At 38.9% G+C, this 23,942-nt stretch overlaps 1 protein-coding gene across 5 annotated transcripts in view; it reads left to right on the top strand.

The window, feature by feature from the left end:
* Window positions 1-23,942, top strand: part of BTBD7 (BTB domain containing 7) — a 57,243-nt gene that overhangs the window by 8,651 nt on the left and 24,650 nt on the right. For 4 of the 5 annotated variants that reach the window (XM_049828735.1, XM_049828733.1, XM_049828736.1 and 1 more), the window contains exons 2-3: window positions 9,324-9,509; window positions 15,772-16,851. In XM_049828735.1, the coding sequence (XP_049684692.1) occupies window positions 9,428-9,509; window positions 15,772-16,851 (1,162 nt within the window). In that variant the 5' untranslated portion in view covers window positions 9,324-9,427. Of the gene's footprint in view, window positions 1-9,323; window positions 9,510-15,771; window positions 16,852-20,661; window positions 22,599-23,942 lie in introns of those variants that run through there. The other variant, XM_049828738.1, reaches the window with a different exon arrangement.

The raw sequence follows: 23,942 nt of genomic DNA, 5'->3' as shown, positions 1-23,942 counted from the left end.
AAGTCTGCATACATGAGCTGTGTGTAGATATTGCTGAATAAATCAAATGTGGAAATGATTGGTGCCTCCATTTTTAGGAACAACATGCTATGTCAATGTGTGTGATGCTCCTTTGACTGTTCTGTAAAACTTGCATGTTCATGTTACAAAGGACAAAAAATAAATACTTTAGAAATGCAGAGAGAGCTTGTTGCAGGAAATCTGGAAGACATAACTTCCTTTTCTTGCCAAGGGGAGAATGTAAACAAAGCTCCAGCTTAACCGTAGACTAACTACTAGACTGGTTTTCTGACTAAGCTTTTCCTTCCTTAATTGATTGCTTTAATCTTTGAGAAAGTGTATTTTCTGTTTCATTTGAAATAGATTTCTGTATTTTGGGGAGGACACACCTTAAAGTTTGTGATGATTTGGTTCTCGCTACACTTGCATGGAATCTAAAGGTGGGTATTACTGAAGGTAACTACTGAAGCTAGAGGTACTGGTGTAACTTGTGAGGGTTCTGATAGTTTGTGGAAGTATCTGGAGTTTGCTTGTGAGGGGAAGTATTGCAATGCTAGTGTATTTTGCTACTGTATATGCTCTCGTGCATGTACTAAAATATCAATCTTTAAAATGGCTGAAATCTTTGAAGTGTATGGCATAGAAAGATTTCTTGGCTTCAGATGTTATGATAGAAATGTTACTTCTTGAAGTCAGCATGGCTCTTAAAATTTTCTGCTGAAGTTAATGAATTTAAATGGACCATATAGAAGAGCCCCAACCAAAGGAGAAATCTTTTAAATGTGCAAGCTTTTAAATAACTGTTAAAATCTTAGTCTATACAGAGGTAACTGATTTATACAAACAGGTGTAAGATCACCGTGTTAGTTGTGGTTTTGTATGTTAGAAGTATCTAAATAAAGGGAAAACAGCCTGTGGGTTTAACCAGGAATTTAAGACTTGCTCAGGGTGGCAGTAGTCCATAACCAGTTTTCAAGCTCTCAAATGAGTCAATTGTTGTTTAAATATCATGCACGATGAATTTTCCAGTTTCATTTTGTATTGCTGCCTGCTTCAGTGAGCAGAGTAGACTTGGGAGTGACTGTGCATGTTAGGAGACAAGGGGAAAAGGTAGAGTGTCAGCACTGAAACCTGAGCTTCAGAAACAGCCGCTGCAAAGGAGGACTCTGCCTGTCTGCCTGGGGCTGGACTGGAGTGACTTGTTGAGGCTGAGCATGAGCTCAGAGAGAAAGATGAAAAGGATGACTTCCCAAATGTGGCTATGTGGCTACTATGTGGCTTCCCAAATATCTGCTATTGATTGGATCCAAGACTTGTCGTGGCTTGTGACTATTACTGTAGAAACTCTATTTAAACTGTAGCTGAAATCTGTCAGTTTTATGGCTGTGACTTAATGCTTTCTTGAATGAGGAAAATCAATGTCTCTAATAAAACTCCTTATATGTCTCATGAAGTGGACTGGACTATATTACCTTTTGTGTTCTTTACCACACCTTTCCATGTTCTACCTTCCAGTTTTTCTGTTGTAAATAGATGAATCCATTAGTCCTAAATGTAGAAGAGATGATGCTGGCAACTGATACTTCAAACTTTTGTTATATCAAGGAGAAAAGGCTGCCTGGGTGAAATGTGCTGTTGTGTGATGACAGAAGGATACAGGGAGACGATGGCGTACAGAACAAAAAGAATGGTGGTATATTAAGGAGGGGGATGTAGAGAAAATGGTTTTGAATATATGGCAATATTGGTAATAGCTTTTTTTAGCCACAGGCAGAGGTTTTCAGTGGAAGTAGATGAGATGTGTATTGTTCTGCTCATGCAGAAAGGAAGAGGATTATGCAGAAACACTGTAGTAATGAGGAATTATGTCAGTAATGGTTCCAAGCAACAGAAATACCACAGGCTGATGTTGTTACTGATGCAATGGCTGCCTGGCAGGATGAGAAGTTGATTGCAGCCAAAATAAGATGATAGAGGTAATCGGTGAACTGATTTATGAACAGATTTCACCCATATGGGAAGGCTAATCAGTACATGGGTCCAAGATTTTAGTCTGCTTCAACATTGGGATGCTGGAGCTATTGTTGGGAAAACCCCAAGCAGTGTCATCGCCAGAGACTACTACTGTTCCTTTTAAGGCTGTGGAAGTTAATAAGGGAACTAAAACTGTGGTCAAAAGGATGGTTTTTTGAAGGTGAATTGAAAGCAGCAAGTTGTAAGAGAGGACAGGTGCTGCTTACGTACTGTAGGTAGAGAGCATAGTGTCTGGGATTGAGAGTATATTAAAGTTACTAATAAGGCAGAGAAAGCATGTTCTGAGAGGAGTTGTGGTGAATGTAATTGTGCAGTGAATTTAGAAGCACTTGTGTGTACAGGAAGCTCCCAGATCCTCATACAGAGTAAATGGCTTACTGTGAAATAATTGAGCCTGGAGAAAAGGGAAAATGTCTGCAGTACAAGGAGACTGTAGGGTATACCCCACTGAGGTGGTACTTGATGTGAGAAGGCAACAGAGCTAAAATCCAGAGATGGATCTTCCATATGGCTGGGGGTTTGAGCCAAGATTTCTTTGTGTAAGTAGACTTGCTAATTGAAAACAGCATCTTGTGTTGTGGTTGGGTCACAGCTCAAGCAAGAGGAGGAATTCCCTTTCTCAATGAAACAGGAATCTTTAGGGGGCACTCTCAAAGGAAATAGGATAAAATCATATGAATTGTGAAAACTGCAGAGAGGAAAGACTACCTGCCCTGCTCCACAAAGAGCAACAATCCTGCTGACAGGTAAGGAGTACTTGAATAGGAAGCCCCATGAAATATGCTGTATAAAGGTGGGACAGCTTCATGTGGAGAGGTCTTACTTTTGCTCCATTTCTGCTTTTTCCGTGGAGAAAGAAAGGAGCAGATGACTGAGGATACTACTGCAGTAAAGGACAGGCAGTGGCTGGAGACAGACAACAGTGGTCTTACCTGACTGGTATTCAATCCCAGTATCTGAAGCTGAATTTAGCTGAAATTTGACTGAGTTAAGTCATTGCCTGACAAGACAATTGAGTGTTGGCCAGAACTTCAATAGGGAGAAAAAAGCAGAGTACTTAAAAAAAAAAAAAAAATCTGATCCTTTTTTGGAGGTACTTTTCATGTAATTTGGAGGTTCTTTTTTTGTCTTTAACCAATGTGTTCACTTATTTATTATACCAAAGAGGATTTGCCTTTCTTAAAAAACAAAAGCATGTTTTTGTTTGCTCGGAAGAGGCCTGTCCTGGTTTCAGCTGGGATACAGTTAATTTTCTTTCTCATAGCTGGTATAGTGTTATGTTTTGGATTTAGTATGAGAATGATGTTGGTAACGCTGATGTTTTCAGTTGTTGCTAAGCAGTGTTTACATTAAGTCAAGGATTTTTCAGCTTCTCATGACCAGCCAGCAAGAATGCCAGAGGGACACAAGAAGTTGTGAGGGGACACAGCCAGGATGGCTGACCCAAACTGGCCAAAGGAATATTTCATACCAATGGACATCATACCTAGTATATAAACTGGAGGGAGTTGGCCTGGGGGGAATGCTGCTCGGGAACTAACTGGGCATTGGTTGGTGAATGGTGAGCAATTGCATTGTGCATCACTTGTTTTGTATATTCCAATTCTTTTATTATTATTATTGACATTTTGTTATTGTTATTATTATCATTATTAGTTTCTTCCTTTCTGTTCTATTAAACTGTCTTTATCTCAACCCACGAGTTTTACTTTTTCTCACTGATTCTCTCCTCCATCCCACTGGATGGGGGGGGAAGTGAGTGAGTGGCTGTGTGGTGCCTAGTTGCTGGCTGGGGTTAAACCATGACAAGGCCTTTTGAAAAACCTTTAGACTCCTCAAAATGTATCACAATATGTCAGAATATCTTGCAATTATTCTAGATTGGCTAAAATGAATTGTCCTTATTTTCCCTGTAAATGGGTATGTTCATACCTAATTGCTCTGTTCAGTGATATTGATAAAGATTTTGTGGATAGGATTTCTCTGAATTTCTTACAAAATAGATTTAATGATGTTTTGTGTCTGAATCAGATAATGTTCCTTTCAAGTGAACTTCTAAAAAATGGAAAGTCATTGAAGAATACATGCTGTCATTTCATTTCAAGAGAGTCCTAGAAGGCAGTAAATAACTTCTTGCTGATTTTGCTGAAAGAAGTGTTTTGAATTCAACTTCAGGAACATTAGTTAAGTCTTTCATGTGAGTATCATCAATCAGAATAGACTTTTCGTTAATTAGTGGTTGCTTGCAACCAGCTGGAAGGGTCAGTGATGTACAGAGATCAGGATTCATTTGCCGGTATATGAAAACGTTGAAGTTGCTTGGGAGGAACTACCTATTCTGGGCAGGATTGTACTACTGTAATTCAGTTAGTCTGCGTGTGCATTTGGTTTTTTTAGGTGCTGGAACCTTTTTGTATTTAGCAGAATATAAATATGTTTATGTCCCATGCCTCTGTAGTGCTGTTAATGATTTGACCTGTTGCTCCCTGCTAATGACTTTACTTAATTACTTCTAGGATGTGAGACATTCACATCATTCTCTGAATTGCTTTGCTGATCATCAAAAACCCTACTTGGAACACTATTTGCAAGGACAGCATTGAAAAGAGGGGGTTTTCCTATACATTCTGTGTCTTTTCAACTACCAGAATGCTTCGCAATGTTTTAACTTTCTGAAGTGTATGTATCATCAAGATGACACACCTTTATACTCTATTTGAATATAGTTCTTTTAACTTTAACACTGATTCCTCAGAGGACATGTTGAAAATTGGTACAGCTTGGGTCCTGTCACCGCCCCCCACCCCGCCAATTCCTAAGATTCTCAACAAATCTAGAAATAAAAAACCAGGACTACTGTGGGGTTTTTGTTGCTTCAGTTTTGAAAGAACTTAATGGAGAAGTGTACCACTTCATGAAAAAGTGCTTTAAAATTCATGCTTAACTTCAAGAAAGGATTCTTTGTGATAGCTGGAACACATGATTTTCAGCAAGCACTGAGCAATGCAGTCACTTTCGTAATCTAGTTATATCTGCTTTTTCTTGCCCTCTTGTTCCTGTAACTGCTGATGTGGCTTAAGTTCTGGTATTTTGCTTATTGGATTTTCTTTCTTTCCAATGCAGTAAATCATGAAATAACACAGATTCATAAACCCAAATCATGAAGAACACTCTGTTCCTCATTTTTTTACGGTACTAATTCAAACCAGAACCTTTCAGCTGTATCAGCTACATCTTACTATTATATCATCAGGATAATTTTGAATAATGATAGAGGTTGATTGCTTGCCAGGATTTAAAAAAAAAAAAGACTCAAAATAGGCTTTGCATGGATTTGCATCTGTGTCAGGCTATATAATCAGCTGGTCCTTCAAAATTTCAGTTGTTTCCTTTGAACAGGGAATTACTTACCAATTACACAATTTCTTCAAGATATGCTGTCCCCTATGCATTCAGTCCTTTAGCGTGTATGCTCTTGAGATTGGAGACTTCTAGCCTCAGCAACATTTGTGAGTATTGCAGTATCTTTCTTGATTACCTTGTTCATGGAACAGGAGGAAGGTCAGGACAGGTAATGTTCAGTTCCTGTCAGCTTCTTCCTCTTGGAGGACCACCCTTCTCCCCCCACCCCCCCAAGTAGGATAGTAAGAAAATTAGGTACATAGTAAATGCACATCTGTGAAGGCAGTTGGAACTCCAAGGACAAGTAACTTTCTCTTGGTTTTTAAGTGCTTGTCCCCTTGGATGTTGCTAGCTGGTAGTTCTAGTAGTGATACTGCGTAACAACCAGCATGGCCAGTGCTGGCTTTGGACACTCCCCAGTGGATGGGAGCTGTAGAACTGTTCTGCTGAATGGGATTGTTCCTAAATTCCTTTGGTGGCTCAGGGTTCTGTATTGGTCACCAGACCACTGCTCTGCTGGACACAGGTTCAGGTTGTTAAGGCAAGCTGGTGGGATGTACCTTGTGGACTGTGGCAGGGGTCTGTTCTCACAGGTTCTTTCTCTTTTAGTTATTTATCTACCTAATCTCTATGAAAATAGGTTTGTCCTTGCTAAAATTTCCCTACTGGGGTTATTGCTTTTAAAAGCTGAATTTATTTTTTTTTTTTAAATCTCCCCCGTCCCCCCATGTACCAATTTAGTGCTGTCATCTCATCTTGCATTACAGTTCCACTTCCTTGTTACTTGAAAGGAACTGTTGGGGCAAAATAGCATAGCATTTTGGTCTGGATAAAAATCTTAAGCAAATATGAATAAGGTATGCTTGTGATACTTGTGTTGTCGTTTACTCATAGTAAATTTAAAATGCGTGAAGTAAAATGTAAAACCTGAAAAATCATGTTGGTACAAGTATGTGCATGTACTTTATATGATTTCCTACTTTGGTCTTAGTATTATGCTATTTCATAATCCTATGGCAACAACTCCAGAAGAAATACAAAAAAGTCTTAAAATTTTAGAGAGGAAAAAAAGTAAAATGTTTTTGTTTGTAAAACATGTTGTAACGCTCCCCACCTTGCCCTTTATATGAATTGGATCCCACTGGACTACAGAAAATTTTGAAACCTTTGTATTGAATGATGACTGTTAACAGTGATACTTTGTTTCCCAAGTCCATTCTGTACACAGACTTTTTGTTAAATCAAAATTCCCAATCCAGGAATTTGTGGCTGTCAGCCCAGACACCTCAGATGCAAGTCATCTTAGGTTCTTAGGATTTTAGGATCAGTGTGACAAGTATTGAGAAGACTGAGAAACTTATTTCAGGTGCAGCAACTTTCAACTAGATTTGTGCTTATTTAAATTCTGCTCTGAGTATTGGTATAATCTGAAAGTAACTTCTGTGCTTTTTGTAGCATTTGGGATGGTAATTTTGGCTTCTAAAGCTTCCTGGTTTCATATGACACACTTCATATACAATTTCTGCAGTGCAGGCTTTTTTTTAAACAAGCTTTGACATAGTTTAGCTTTTTTCTGTGTACATGTATACATACATAATGCACATCTGTGTGTGTGTTGCAGCTCTCAACAAGAAATACTGTTTCAGTAGGTCAGCAGATGTTGAATTTAGTTCCCTTTTGATAATACTTACGTGGATGCACATAAACTCTTAACAGAAAGGCAAGAAAAATTTCATCTGTGGCAGTTTTTAAAACAAAAAAATTCCATGACTGTATTCTGTGGCTAAAATTAGATGAAAGAAATTCTTCAGCTAAGCCGAGATAGGGAAGCTTTTGGTATGCAGGATAACTTCTGCAAGGAGAGATGAAGTCTGTCTTTCCTTTTGCAGCTAAAGATCTAATTGTTTATGGTTTGGGGTTGTCTCTTCATTTTTACATTCATCTCCTCCTACCGCTGTCTTTCACCATGGGAAATGGCATTCTTGATTTGGCATTTTATGTAATAACTGCGATGTATTTACATTTGTACTAGTCTCAGCAGGTTACGTGCAAGACTGACTTCTGTGCAGGTAGGCTAGGTTTAGTGTAAAGGCTGAAGTGGACACTAGGAAAACAAACCAAGCCAAACAAAAACAAGTACCTGAATTCATGAGTGGTTCAAGTACACCTTGCTGTCAAAAGATGGATTCCTGGCTCTAGCAGCTCGTTTCCATGGTCCTCTTTCTTTTTCCGCCTGTGCTGGTGCAAGTATTTGTGATACTGTAACAAACCAATTAGGCAACTGATACTGTTTAAACTTTTTGTCTAGGTTGGTTTTATGTGGTTCAATTTATCTGGTTCAGAGTATTTGGGCCATGAACAAATAAGGTAGGGAAAGTGGGTGCGAGAATGAAGAGAGGAAGGCAGGGCTTATTCCGGTACAGAGTTCATCACTGCTGTCAGCTTAAATTGTTTGAGAAATACAAGATGGGTTATACAATATTATCTTGTAAAATTTAGTGATGTAATAAAAAAATACAAAGATTGTACTTTCAGTTGATACGTGAGGTTAAGGACAGTAGTGGGACTAAAGCTGTGATCAGTTTGGAGCCATGAGGCACGATACACTTCATGAACTACAACATGTTTGAATTCAAGATGCAAAATACTCTCAAGATGTCAGCCAGCATACCCATGACCAAGCAGTGCATAGTTAAATTTGAAAGGAGGCACAGGAAGTTTGGTATCTGTAAATGGCTGACCACAATGCCTACTCTGCATTGAATTCCTCCTTTGCTGAAACCTGGCATGTTTGGTTTTACTTATATAAAGATATAAATTTATATAATATACATATATAGTTTATATAAATGAATATATTTATGTATGCAGCTTTAATATGACACTGTTTTTACACTGTCCTATATTACTTGAGTATTACTGGAACTGTCCTGCAGCTTTCTTGAAACTCATGCTCTTGCCTGGCACTTACTTGTCCGATTTAATATGCCAGAGGTGTACTGGAAGGAGATGGAGTTGGGAGCATATAGCAAATATAGGTACACCTGTGACAACACAGCAGAATTTAGCTACATGTTCACAATATTGAATGGAGTCCAAAAAATTCTTTATATAGACTTTACCTTTGTATCATTTTTATCTGCACATTTGTGTTTTGGATGAAGGCACATGTATTCAGTTGATAGTAGGCAGTTCTTCACTGTGGTAACTTTCATTCTGCAGTATTAATATTTTAACGCTGCTAATATAGGAATAAATTGGAACGTGCTTGTTGTACACTTAGCAATGAAACCTTGTTCAAATTTCCTCAGAACTGACTTCCTAAAAAGTTTTCAAATGCCTAATAAAACAGATTAATGCTTAAACACCTTATTTTTACTGTTATAAACCTAATCCTTGGTACTAGTCTAAACTTGAAAAGTAAGACTGAATGAGAACTACATAAATGGAGTGAAATCAAAATGCACCTGAAAGCAGTGATGATAGTATAACCTCCAACACAATTGACCTATTCTGCTTTCTCAGTCAGTATAATTCAATTTGTAAATATCAGCATGTATGAAAAGTCTTTCTCGTTATAGTTAAAGGAACATATCTAGTTTAGACCAACTCCTACTTGAAGATTTCTTAGCTGAAAGTTTGATAGCCATTCTGTTCCTGGTTGCAGTTTATCATAGTGATTTGTGAATGGTTTGGAAAATTACAAATTATTTTGGAAGAAAAAAAATATTTTGATCTTGGTTTAATCCTTCAAATAAAAAGCTATCTTGGAAATGTTTGGGGATTTAATTTATGGAAATGCTATGTGCTGGAGGCATTTTATCTGAATTGCATAATACCTACCGAAAAACAAAATGAAGTAACTTATTGGTGGTTTTGTTCTTCAGAAATGGAGGAACAGAATGCTGGACCTGGGACTGAAGATTTGTAAAGGATTATGGGATTATACACTGAAGAGCCAGCAGGCGGAATGCCTGAGTGACTGAAGAAAATGGGTGCTAATGCATCTAACTACCCTCACTCGTGTTCCCCAAGGGTAGGGGGAAATTCACAGGCACAACAGACATTCATAGGTAACTCTCTTCAGTTTTCTTGTCACTTACATAATGACTTGCTGGATTGTGTATGCACTGGATATGATTTACTTGCAGTAGTGTTATGCAGAGCTTTTATTTTCTAGGTCACCAGTTTGAATCCATTCAAGCTCAATCGGCGTGAAATTTGGTACTGTCCAGTATCTGTTTGACCTACGTATGCAATGAGTTGGTCTGCCATTTGCTAGTAAACAAATGCCAGGTTATTTAAATAAAATAAAATGGAGGGGTTTTGATAATTAAACCATGCATGCTAGTTTTCCCAGTTCAAGAGCAGTTGCTGTCTATTAATGCTACCTACCATTTTCTACTTTTCTCCCTCAGATTTTCTGTGAAACTGTGTTAGAGCATGCAAAACTCCTGATCATCAGTATTCATTGTAGTATTGGCATTGTGTCTAATATCAGTGAATTACTTCCTTATTGCTAGAAAGGATATCTGATAACAAGCCTGTTAAAGTAACGGTCTTGAAGACAACTTTTTCTCCTGTCCCTTTCCTGTTCCTGTAAATGAGGAATGTGGGTAGTTACTGTCCTAACAGTATTATTTACAAGCAAGGACATTGCTTAGCTGGAAGTGTGAGTTAAGGGGCTCTTAAGAAATTATTTTCTTATCCCAGTCATAACTGGGGCAGGTATTACCTTTATGTGCTTTTCAGTGTAGTGCAAAAAGACCGCAGTGTAGATCTAAGTACTGGCACACTATAAATAATAAATAGTTATGTGATGAATCTAAAAGAAGGCAGTTTTTGAGAAGATAAATCTTGCTTGAAAAAAAACCCCTGACAGCCTGAAGAATGATCTTAGCAGTAAATAACATAAATACTTTATAAACACTTTTCTCCTTTATGCCTTGGCTTGCAACACTGAATAAGTAGTTATTGATATTCAGTGTTACTTTTCTTAATCACCACTGAAAGCACAGTGATAGCCTTAGCAGAGGAAAGATTGACTTGCTTTGTAATTTTTCTCCCTTGTCTCAGCTTTTGTGACACTCCTAACTTTTGGAGATTTGAGCAGAGGACAGCTCACAAACTGTACGTGTGCTCTGGGCTAAAAATTCTGCAGGTGCTGTTGTAGCATGTCAAGGAAGAACTGTTAGTACTACTAACATCTTGGATATCCGTGGTGTAAAGTCCCCCTTAAGGCTTTATGTATTTTCAGTGTATCATAACTAACAGTAGTAAAAGGTCTGCCCCAGTTTATATATATACTTTCTAAAATCACAGCCAAAATGTTTTGATTTCATGTCTTGAGTGTTTTTTGTCTGCCTCTGTATTGAATGAAGAGAAACCCTTACAGACCTGAAAACAGGCAGATCTGCATGCTGAAACACCTTTTGAGCAGATTTGAAGAGGGGAGAGTTCCAAAGGCTTCATTAAATTCCCTGGTAACTTTGCAGTTGAAATGTGGAAGGTTTTGTTGACGCTCTTCGTTATTAAAATCAAAATTGAAAATTGCAGTTGAGACTTTTTTGAGGAAGGTCTAAAAGCATGTGGCTGTCTCATCCCAGGCAAGGAAAATGAGTGTTCTAGTTAAAATTCCTGCTGAAATCCTCTGATACTATGGTGGTACTTACATGAGTGTGCTAGTAGAGTAAATGTACTATCTACATCACAGGTGTTAATCTGTACTTCCCACTTTGTGGAGTTTGGCTCTTTCTCATCTTGAGTTTCGTTTGGATGATTGGTCTGTGTAGCTGTCAGTAGAAAATAGATGTATCCTAAAATCAATACCTGAGGTTTTCATCACTTGGCAGAATAATGATGTTTTAATGTTAAATCAACTTTTACAGATTTTTTTAATTTAGAAGGCATTAGATCTATTTACTGCCCTGAAGTAGCACTGGCAGTATGGGGGCTAGAGTTATAATAGTTGCATGATATGTATTAGTTGCCTTATTTCTGGAAACTGTATTCAGGGCTATTGGTTTGATTTAGACATGCCGCTTTACCATTAAACTGCGGCACCATTGTGGTGTGTTGACCCTGGCTGCAAGCCAGGTGCCCGCCAAAGCCATTCTATCACTCCCCCCCTGCCCCCTCCTCAGCTGGACAGGGGAGAGAAAATATAACAAAGGACTAGGGGGTCGAGATAAGGACAGGGAGAGAACGCTCAACCAGTTACCGACACAGGCAAAACAGTCTCGACTTGGGGAAAACTAATTTATTGCCAATTAACTGGAGTAGGGTAATGAGAAATAAAACCAAATCTCAAAACAACTTCCCTCCACCCCTCCCTTCTTCCCAGGCACAGCTTCACTCCCGGATTTTCTACCTCCCCCCCGCCCCTGGCCAATGGCATAGGGGGACAGGGAATGGGGGTTACAATCAGTCCATCACACATTGTCTCTGCTGCTCCTTCCTCCTCAGGGGCAGGACTCCTCACGCTCTTCCCCTGCTCCAGCGTGGGGTCAATCCCATGGGAGACAGTCCTCCATGAACTTCTCCAATGTGAGTCCTTCCCACGGGCTGCAGTTCTTCATGAACTGCTCCAGCGTGGGTCCCTTCCATGGGGTGCAGTCCTTCAGGCACAGACTGCTCCAGCGTGGGTCCCCCACGGAGTCACAAGTCCTGCCAGAAAACCTGCTCCAGCATGGGCTCCTCTCTCCACAGGTCCTGCCAGGAGCCTGCTCCAGCGCAGGCTTCCCACAGGGTCCCAACCTCCTTCAGGGCACATCCACTTGCTCCAGTGTGGTGTCCTCCCCAGGCTGCAGGTGGAGATCTGCTCCACTGCGGTCCTGCATGGGCTGCAGGGGGACAGCCTGCCTCACCATGGTCTTCTCCAGGGGCTGCAGGGGAATCTCTGCTCTGACACCTGGAGTACCTCCTCCTCCTTCACTGACCTGGTGGTCTGCAGGGTTGTTTCTCTTACACGTTCTCACTCCTCTCTCTGGCTGCCATTTCTGTGTGCCCTGCAACTTTTTTTTCCCTTCTTCAATCTGTTATCCCAGAGGTGCTACCACTGTCACTGATGGGCTTGGCCTTGGCCGGTGGCAGGTCTGTCTTGGAGCCGGCTGGCATTGGCTCTGTCAGACACAGGGGAAGCTTCTAGCAGCTTCTCACAGAAGCCACCCCTGTAGCCCCCCTGCTACCAAAACACTGCCACAGAAACCCAATACAACCATGTCACATTGTAAATGTAGGATGAATATTAAAAACTGAGACCTGATCTGTTGAAGCATAGTACTTCCATAGGATGAGATCCCATTGTTAGCTGACTTAATGCTGAATTTGCTTACAGTTTAAGAGGAGGAGATACATCAGTAAAAAGAATGCAGTGCTTCTAGTGTAAAAAATACTTTTTAGTAAAGGTTGAGCTAGTCATCTCCTTGCTGTTTTGTGTACAGCATTCAGGAGGAGGATTTCACACCATTTTCTAGGGTGGTACATCTGTTCAAGATGTATCTTTTTAAATAGAGCTCTATAATTAGATTTTTAAAATGTGTAGGCATGCAGAGGACTAGACAGATCCCATTATTCATTGTCAAGTGCCCAAGTAGTTTCTCTTGACAGTCATCTGTTTCTTGTAAATATTTATCTGTTCAAAGCTAGATATGGTCTAGGGGCATGAAGTAGCTATTGCTTTTTAACAGCATTTAAGAGATTGGTGCCTTTTAGTGTAGAAGTGGGATAGAAATTTCTGTTTCCTGCTTCTGATGCTGCCTTATGAAGGAATGCAGGCAGGTCAAAAAGGGGCTCTTCAAAATTCTTTCTTTGAGGGATACAGAGCCACCAGCTGTTGTGAACCCAGGGAGGCTATGCTGGTGCATCTCTACCTCTGCCTCTGGCAAAAAGCAGTTGTGTGGTGGCACTTTTATAGCAGTTTTTTATCTATTTGTAAGGGTTAATAGCACGGTTTGCAATACTTCTGAAGTTAAATCTTGTAAGTAGCTCAGGGTACACAAGGTTTGAATGGTGTTTTAGTATCTTATGGTGATTCATGTGCAAGTAATACCTCACGGCAGCCTTCAGGAAAGAAAGAAATTGAGACTTGTGGTGTCCTAGTTTTTCTTTAGCAGAATGTAAGAGAATATTCTGCATACTCAAATTTGCAATTAGAATCCAAAATACTTCAAATAGAAATGAGCTGGCATGTTCTCTTGGAGGAGAATGTATCATTATAGAGTGACCAAAGTGTAGTTATACTTTTATTGTGACATGTAATTGATAGTCTTTAAATGGAGCAGAAATTCTAGGCTTGTCTGTATCAGCAGGAGACTGACTCTCTACTTTTTTATTGTAATACCTAGTATAGCACATGGGAGGAATTTTTATGGTGGATATTGCAGCACAACCTCTTTGTTGAAGTAGTCTTGAGTTACTGCTGTTCTCTTCATTTAAATTGATATTTTTTAATGTCTTAAAATTTCAGTATGCTTAATAACACGTTGCCTGATCAAGCAAAATTTAATGTAGCATGGATGAAATGGTTAGAGGGCTTTCCTCAAAGAAAGCAAAGTTCCTTCCCAAAGTTTTCACTTATAGATGAATCATAAAACCATTTTGTTGCGTGATTTGGGGGAGTTTTAATTAGCTTGGCATAAAAGCCAATGCATAAGGTTACTTAAAATTATTGAGGCTTAAATAATAAAACAGTTTACAGAATCTTAGATTGCTACAGTTGCCGTGCTCTCAAAGACAACTTTGAATTGTTCCTGTCTCTCAAAGTTCAAGAAATGCTTACCTGAAATAACATGGTAGCTAAAAGCACTCTGTTTTGACAGACCGGCCCATAACATCACTGTCAAAATAGCATAGCAAAATAGCATCACATCAAATCTACCTGGAACAAATGGAACTGTGAGAAAGCAATGATAGAACAAGTTATAAAAGCCCCAAAAACTCTGGTGGTTGGATGTGCTTTGAACTTAAAGACCCAAAAAAGACAACAAGTAGTGAAGCTACAGAAGTGTACTAACGGAATTTTTAACAATTGTTAACTGTTCCCATCAGAAAATGGACAAATACTATTTCAGATGAACCTGCAATTGTTATTAATCTGTATACCACTTGCAAATTTTCTGGTTTCTTCTTTTGTCTGGAAGCAGTTGGGTTTGTGTACGTTTTTTTTCTTTTCCTGTCATGTCTGAGGTTTTTCACCATCTGGCTTAGAGTGAAAATTCTGTAAATAAAGTTAAATTAGAAAAGAACCCTTTAATGTGAGAGTCATGCTTCTGTTTAAACTATGGCTTTTAACTACTTTTTTATTAAAACACTACTTCGGTTTTCCATTACTTCTAGAAATGCAGATTGATTCTTCTTTTTCTTATTAAATTGCTGTCAGTGTTACTGTATAGTAGGCTCAAACTGACAATCAGCAAAGGTTTGTTTAGCAGAACAGGTCAGGTATGTAACACAGATAATGTTGAGGGGAATCCGTTTTTCGTTTCATGACATGTTTCATTCATAACATAACTTCCCTATAAGTAATTTTTGAGGGGACAAATAATTATATGTATACTTTAATTGTATAATGCGCTGTTCAAAGGACATCTTTAATAATACAGTAAAACTTTCATTCTCCATATTCTTTTAAATGGGGTGTACGCACAAATTATGATCTATAGTTCTGTGGAAAGGAGCCCATTTTGTATGTTTGACTTTTGGCATTACTTGATTATCATATGACAGGATTTTTACTTTCTTGTTAAATTTGCATTGAAAATTAATTCATTGTCCTCAATTTCCCTGAATGTTTTGGTACTGTGTTCTCTTTTTCCATTTTTCTTGTGACTGTGATAACTATCTGATGTCAGGTATGCTTTTCTTGTTGAAATGACACTTAATGCTAGAAGAACAGAATTTGAAAAACATTTTGAAGGTGGAGGGGGGGAGGTGCTACTAGTTCACTGAGAACATACAAGTTTTTAAAAAGGCTGTATTTGTCACTTCCTATAGTTAATACAATGATACTTGTAGCATTATGACCACAGTGTTCTCCTGCTTAGGTGAGTGTTCCATGTGCTACAGAGCTACATCAACTGGCACTGCTTGGCGCTTAAAATTGAGTACATTTGATAAAAAAAAAAAAAGTATAAATGTTGTAGATGCAAAAAGAAATTATTTTTGTTCTGAATGGCCAGAGAAGGCTTCAGTCAGGTTTCCAACTTGTTGAATTATGTGATCTGAGGAGAAGGAAAACCTGTGTAACTTAGAGACATTGATGGACTGTTTAGGTGTTATGGACCTTCCCTTTAAATTTAAAGACTAAATGTGTTCCATTTTCCTTTTTGCCTTCAGGGACATCATCCTACTCTCATCAAGGTTATGGCTGTGAATCAAAGCTGTATAGTCTTGACCATGGCCATGAAAAACCTCAAGACAAGAAAAAGAAAACCTCTGGCCTTGCCACCCTCAAAAAGAAATTCATTAAACGTCGGAAATCTAGCCGATCTGCTGATCATGCCAAGCAGATGCGTGAGCTCCTCTCAGGCTGGGATGTCCGAGATGTTAATGCATTAGTAGAAGAATATGAAGGGACTTCAGCCTTGAAGGAACTTTATCTACAAGCTAATTTGGCAAGACCAGAAGCCAGAACGCTACAAAAAGACATGGCTGAACTTTATCAGTACAAATATTGTACCGATGTAGACTTAATATTTCAAGAAACTTGTTTTCCTGTGCATCGTGCGATATTGGCAGCAAGATGTCCATTTTTTAAGACGCTGCTTTCTTCCTCACCAGAGTATGGGGCAGAAATAATAATGGATATTAACACAGCTGGCATAGATATGCCTATGTTTTCAGCTTTGTTACACTACCTTTATACAGGCGAGTTTGGAATGGAGGATTCAAGATTCCAAAATGTTGATATCCTTGTGCAGCTTAGTGAAGAATTTGGAACACCAAATTCCTTAGATGTTGACATGCGTGCACTGTTTGATTACATGTGCTACTATGATGTGGTTCTTAGCTTTTCATCCAACTCTGACTTAGTTGAAACTTTTGGTGGCAGTCAGAACTGTCTAGATGAAGAGCTCAGAGCTCATAAAGCTATTATTTCATCACGATCTCCATTTTTTCGTCACTTGCTGCAGAGGAGGATACGAACTGGTGAAGAAATCACAGACCGAACTCTACGAACTCCAACTAGAATTATATTGGATGAATCTATCATACCAAAAAAATATGCTAAGGTCATTTTGAACTGTATGTATACAGATGTGGTGGACCTCTCAGTTTTGCACTCCAGCCCTTCAGTGGGCAGTTTAAGTGAAGTTCAGGCTCTCGTAGCAGGAAAACTAAACATGACTAGGGCCGAAGAAGCTATGGAGCTTTATCACATAGCACTGTTCTTGGAGTTTAACATGCTTGCACAAGGTATGTAATACTGTCCTTGCTGTAGAATATATGACCTTATTAGAACAATTTTTTAGCAATTTTGCAGTGTAAGTATGCCTATTGAGTCTTGCTATCAGTGGCTGATAACTCCTTTAAGAAGAATTTCTTTTCCATCTAAGTTGTAGATAATACATCTGTGTTTTCTAAAGACAGAAGAAATGCCATGTAAGAGCTTTTAACGATATTGCATGTCATTATTGAAGCATGCTATTTATGTCAAATATGTATAACTGGTCTTGATATTTCTGATATTTATCTACTTTCATCTAGAATCCATTTTCTGGGTGTAAACAACAGAGGGAGGATACAAGAGATCCTTGTTGAGAGGAGGAAATATTTAGACTTGTTATGAAGTGTTCCTATGTGTTAGGAATGATTATTTCTGTAGTTTATCTCAAAGGGGGCACACCAAGTCTGCAATCTTGCTGTTGGAAGGTAAATTTAAACGGTTTAACTGCACTAGTCCTAGGTCTCTAGTATCTATTTCTTGATGTACAGAACTGAAGCCAGGGCCAGTCAGTATTTTCAGACTTAAAAGTTTAGGAAGTTTCACTTCTGTCCATTATTCTTGAAGATCACTTAAATCTTGATAATGTACTTCCTGCACATGGAGGCTGGCCAGGATTACTACAATCTCTGGCGAGGTGTTGGAGCACTGACTGGTGAACTAGTAACACCTCTTGTAGTGGCAGGAGCTTTGCTTGCTATTTCATCTGTTCATATTTAAACTATTTAGTGGCCATATTATACATAATGGGATATGGCAGTTGCTTCAGGCCTTGCTGGTGGGGAATGAGAACTTTGCTTTTGAGCTGAGAAATGGAGAATGGAATTCACCGAGATATCAGCAACATGATTTGTTTAAGCTAGTTTAATTTTTTTTTAAGAAAATAACTTTTTACAGTAGATCTGCACATCTGTTACTTCTAGCTATCAAATGAAATTTGACAAGATTGAAATCTTTATAGTATAAACTATCAAGTAGACTTCAGTAAAATAGGATACTTTTTAAGGAGTGGGCAGGAAAAAGCAGGTATAAGCACTGCAGGAAGAGATCATACTTGGGTATACAATGGGTTATCCTAATAGTATATCAAACTAAGTGATAAAGATATGGGAAACTGATCAGAACTGTTGTATCTTCTGCAGAGGTTGGTATTAGGAAACAAATTTTCAGATGATGCTGAAAGTTGAAATAATCCTACTGCAATAAAAGTGGCAGAAAACAAAGGAGATGCGTTTTCCAAGATATGCTGCTACAGGAATGCAAATGAGGTGTTCTTAGGCTCAGAATCATCAAACTGTAGAGCAGCCCAGGTTGGAAGGGGCTTTGAAAGATCATCTGGTTCAACCTTTCATGGGAAAGGAAGCCTAGATGAGATTAGCTAGCACCCTGTCCAATCACATCTTGAGAACCTCCAGTGATGGGGACTATGCCATGTCCCTGAGGAGGTTGTTCTAGTGAATGATTGTTCTCACTGTAAAAAACGTCTTGTATTGAGATGTCTCCTGGTGCAACATGTACCTGTTGTCCCTTGTTTTCTCCATGTGGCTTCTTGTGAAGCGAGAGCCTCCGTTTTCTTTGTAGCTGCCCTTTAGGTACTGGAGTACTGTGATGACATGCCCCCCAAGTCTTCTCTTCTCCAGGGAGAAAAGACGTAACTCCTTCGGTCTTTCCTCATAGGCTGGGTTCTCCAGCCCTTTGATCATCTTTGTGGCGCTCCTTTGGAGCCTTTCTGGACTGTATGCGTTTTTCTTATTTTTGTTGTTGTTCTCCTCCAAGTACACCTAGAAACTTAATGTTGAATGGAATGCAGAAGTGACAAAAAGTTTAACTGTACTTGAACTTTAGTGTTAAATTCATTCCTATACAATATTTGCAAGTTAATAGTCCTTGAGAACAGGACAACTCTGTAGATCAGCTGAAAGCAAGAAAGGAAAATGAGTTGAAATTAAAAAGGTGATATAAGTATACAGTTTCTCAGTTTTGGTGTATGCACATATACAAGTGCTAAAAAGATTTAGTGTGCTCAGGGAATACTAATGAGGGAATTAAACTGTGAATGAAGCCCTCAGTAAGACACTGAATAATTACGCACTGTTTCATAAATGAACAGGGTGTAATTCTTCCCCTCAGATTGGAAACCTAAACTGGAAAAACCGTGATCTAGAAGTGCTCTGATGAAGCATTGCAAGTTATATCAAAGCAGATAAGCAATGATAGATAGAGGACTTCAAAGAGAAACTTAGGCAGACATATATAGGAAAAACAGCTTTTATTTTTTACGTGTTAGTAAATGATGAAAAACAGAAGTGATGTTTTATTTGATGCTGAGTTTCATTATTTCTGCTCACTTTAAATTGAGTGTGCTTGGATCAGCACGTCCTAAACTGGCACTCTTTTCAGTAGTGCACTACAGATCCATGTTGCTCTGGAGTACATATTCTGTGAGTCAGCGGTAACAAGATCTTAACTTTTCCCTGGAGGTTTTTCCCCAACACTACCTCTAGGGGAGGAAGAAGAAAGGCAGCTGCAGGAGCTGCACTGGTCTTGCAACATCTCGGCAGCATGCTCAGGTGGCTGGAAGCAGCGAGTGCAGCGGTCTGGGCTCAGTCTTCGTGGCCCTCTGGATGAACCAGAGCTGTAGCATTTTGGGGGAGATCATTGGGAGGAGGTAGAGGGATGCACTGGCCTTCAGAGGTCTTTTCTTCTTTCCCTGGTAAATCTGGCCACGAAAGTGGTGAGCTGTGGGGTGGGGAGATGGTTATACATAAGGGAGAAATGCAGTAAAATCGGGCAAGGGTTGAAATTTATTATATTATCCAATACTAGCAAATGTAAATTTGGCACCCCTTCAGATACTGAAATTCTAGATGTTAACTTGAACTAACTAGGATTCTACAAATCAGTGCTGCGTTCCCTAGCTACAAGAGAAAGCAGTAAGCAGTCTGTAGAAAATCTGTATATGCCAGTGAAGTCAGCATCTAATAGTTTCATTCTTTATCTGCTGAGTTCAGGTTTAGGTCATTGATGCTGTGCTGACACTGAAGAATTGTTCTGGTATAATCTGTTAACTAAAATTAAAAGGAAGCTTATTTGATAAGGGAAAACTATATGCCTGCGCTTGACTAACAGATCACTTAACAAAGTATGTGCTTTAGTAGTGGCCACTGTTCTTGTTTTGGCACTTAACTGTAGCACCTTGTCCTCCCTTACTGTAATATTTAACATGAAGTAGATGAGAGATCTTTGTTTCAGTAGTGTCCTTCCCATTCCCTGATTTCATAGCTAGCATGCTTCTGTGCTGGAAGCTGTCACTCAAACATCTGGCTTCTAGATGTTATGTGGAGTGATGCTGGAAGAGACAGCATTGCATAGGTGTTGGAGACCACTGAGCAGGTAGTTCTCATGAAATCTCTTAGCTGGGTCCTCTGAAAGCACTTTTCTACTTTGTTGTGCTGCAGGTGTCCAATTTTGCCCAAGTTCTGACCAATCCCATCAGTTGATTTTTGCAGTAGCTAATGTCTTAAGTTGTTTCTCTAGATTTCCACACACCCTGGCTCAAGTTTTTTGATTCAGTTCACTCATGCTAGCCAATTGCAAACTTGCTAAAGCTCGTCTCCCTGGTTTCCTGGAAAATATTTTGGGCTCATTATATGTAAGTCTGGATACTCTTTCCAACTAATTTTGCTCACTTTTACTCGGTTTTGGCTGGGTATTTCTAACTGAGTGTCAAGTGAAGTTGATGTATTTTAAAGCTTCTGATCAACTGTTTTTACTTTCAACAGATTTTCGTTTGATTTGTCTTCAGGGACCTTTCTAAGTATCCAGATGTTGTAATTTTTCTTCAGTTTCAGCAGATGATTCAGCTTTGACTCTTTCCACAGAAATCTTTCTGTTCCTAACACAGCGGTACTCATTTTTTGACTGTTGTATTTTTAATAGATGGTTTCCCTATGAAGTCAGTGATAGTATGGGTACGTGCTATGAATCTTTACTGTCCAAGTAAAGCAAGACTATGTTATTTAGAATTTATTCTGCCTTCAGCTTGATTTGTTTCAGCTGATGATTGTCACTTATCTTCCAAGAGAAACTGAATTGGATCTTTGAATGGACTAATTTGAATAAATGAACTAATCAGCAAGCATATTTCATCTGTAGAGCTGATCATACTGAAACCCATTTGTACCTACCTAATAGGACTGAGACTGCTATGAGGGGTGCTGCAGTACTTGTTAACTATCAAAAAGGGAAGCTCTTCACTGCTTTCACAGAGGCTGTGATGGTTAGAGCCCTCTCCAGGAGGTTCAAGCACATCCCTTAGTGGAACATTTCTGTGCTCTGCCTACTTATTTCTGCACTCTGCTCCTGCTTTTGTGTCTTCATGCTGCCTTGCTGCTCTCTGTCAACTGTACTGGTGTGATCGTTTTAACACACTGACTCACAAAGATCAGGTTTAAAAATCACTGATCCCTTCCTCTTCTGTAGCACGGTTATTAAAACCAGATCAGTTCCCTAGCCCTGTTCATCACGTGTTGTTAAAATAATCCCCCTTCCAGTCTTACTGCGCTGCCACATCCACTGCTGTTGCAGAGTTTGGCTTCAGGTATCTTAATTTATATTAGATAGCTATATTAAATATATGAATGCTCTTCCGCATGTTGGCCCTGTTGCTTATTGTCATGAATAGTCTCACTGAGGTGGTGGTACAGTATGTTTTTCTGTTACAGGTTTTTGGATACTGGAACCCTATGAAATAGTTGTGCCTGGGAGTCTTTTCTGCCTGCTGATTTCAGAAAGTTTTCTAAAGTAAAATTGACAAAAAATAACTTAATTCCAGATTTTTTGCTTTCCTTTTATTTTTAGGTGTTGACTTTACCCTTGACAAGAATAAGAACTAAGAAACTTTATTTTAAAGCTGTATTCAGTAGCACAGCCTTTGATCTAGAGGCAGATATTGCCTGACATCAAAAGTACCCTTGATCTCAGCAGGACTGAAATACTGAAATGCCAGGAAGCCCACAGTACCAGTATTAAATACACACACAAGTGTATTGTGGGAAGATTAGGGCAAATGTGTCAGTTATATATCGGTGCAGTAGGAATGCTTAAAGGAACTAGTCTGGCACTTATAACTTCAAAATAAATTGGGTATGATTAAGTAAATATTAACATAAATCTGACCTATTATCTCCTTACAATGATTCACTTGTACTCAAGCCTGAAATTGTTGCTTAGGTTTTAAATTGAGGACAAAGACTGGAGAAAGCAGAAAGGATCTTCCTTAGAGCAGTTGCATTCCAGGGCTATATGCATGGATGAAGAATTTGACTGAGTTGTGCAATTGGGCACATCAAAGTTGTTCACAATGTTATAGTTTGCAGAGAAACAGATCTGGTCATTGTTTTCAGGTTTTTCTTTCATTCACCTGTGTTCTAGGAAGTATATGGCTTAAATACTGAACAGTGATGGCTAGCAGTGGTACCTCTAAACATCAGCTCTTCCTCCCTCAGCCCTTCATTGTTCCCATGTTAACGTTTTCCCTCTGGTTTGTTATGGTTGACTTGGTAGCTTTTTGTTTGACCCACGACTGTTTTCTATTTAAGCTGGATCAGCTATGCCTGTTGCTGCTGCTGAATGTGCTTCTTAAGGAATGATGAAGCCCAGTCAAGGGCCATTATCAACTGGTGGCTGCAAGAAGCCAAAGATGTAGATGCAGATTTCAGGCTTCCTAAATTCATGCATTTTACATGTGGCAGGAGCAGAAGAGTAAACTCATTTTCATTGTTTAGGAGAGAAAACATTAAAGAGCTTTTGCCACAAGTATTGGATGCTTTAAATGTGTACTAATTTCCTGACATTTCTGGCTAAACTTACAACTTAAAAAATACAGCTGTTAATATCTTAGAATGTGTAACAGCTTTCTAACTGCCATATCATAAATGAATATTTTTAAATAACACAAGTTGCATTGTTTTCATCTGCTCCCTAATTTAATATTTCAGACGGCTGGATAATATGCTGTACTGGATTCCATGTAATTTAGTTTTCACTGTGGAAGGATATTTAGCTGCCTGACCTAACCTTCGGATAATATTTTATTTTTACTTTAACAGTTAATCTGAAGTGCTATAAAATCGTCAGCTTTGTATTTGGATAAAGCAAAAAATACTACCATAGACTTTAACAGTGCCATAATAGATGTACTTTGAATTCAGCCTTTCAAGGATGGGAGTACATGACTGTTTTAAATTTTTGTGCTTAGAAAAATCATCAGAGGGATTAAAAGTAGCTCAAAAGAGCTACTGAACTTAGCAATAGACTTCAACAGTGATTGACTGCTAATGCCTATTGAGCCCTTCTTTATCTCCAGTGCAACTTAGGTCTTGTTTTCTTCTCTGCAAAACATTCACGTAGATTTGCACCTTTACATAACCAAAACTTGTGTGCTTCAGAGTTCTAAAATGGGAAAGATAATGCACCTGCAAGTTACAGGCTTGACATCAGTTAATAGTTAACTTAATCTCCTTTTAAAGGTTTTTTTTTTTAAATTATTTGGGGAGGAGACGGAAAAATAAAGGCACTAAAACTTCAAGAAGCTAGAAACATGTAGCATTCCTTTAAGACAGACAATATGGCGCTGCCAGGAGGCAATAAATGTTAATAAACTGGGAAGGTAAGCCTGCATCCAGAAGATGATGTTGAACAAGATCCCTTGTTCACAATACAGTTACAGTAAAGTAGGGGTTGTTGCAGTTGCTGCTTATATGATAACCAGTTAAAAAGGTGTAGTTTCCTGTTTGTACTATGTAAGTCTTCTGACTTGCTCTTACAGGTTTTGTAACTGGTGTTTTTTGCCTACTGCTGTGGAGAACCTAAATTCCTATTGCTATGTCTCAAGTTGTATGACATCACTTGAATCTGACGCATATTGTTAGCTTGTCAAGTCCCCTGCCTCCTCCATTAGTCTCCTTGTTTCTGTTCTCTATGCTGGCAGTAGGGTTTGTGCTATTGGCGATCTAGTGTAGCTGGAAGCAGGATTGACAGAAATTAGTTGACTATTTCATTG

This window comes from Accipiter gentilis, chromosome 25, assembly GCF_929443795.1.
Source record: "Accipiter gentilis chromosome 25, bAccGen1.1, whole genome shotgun sequence".
Classification (NCBI taxonomy): Eukaryota; Metazoa; Chordata; class Aves; order Accipitriformes; family Accipitridae; genus Astur; species Astur gentilis.
This window is presented reverse-complemented; position numbering and strand designations above follow the sequence as displayed.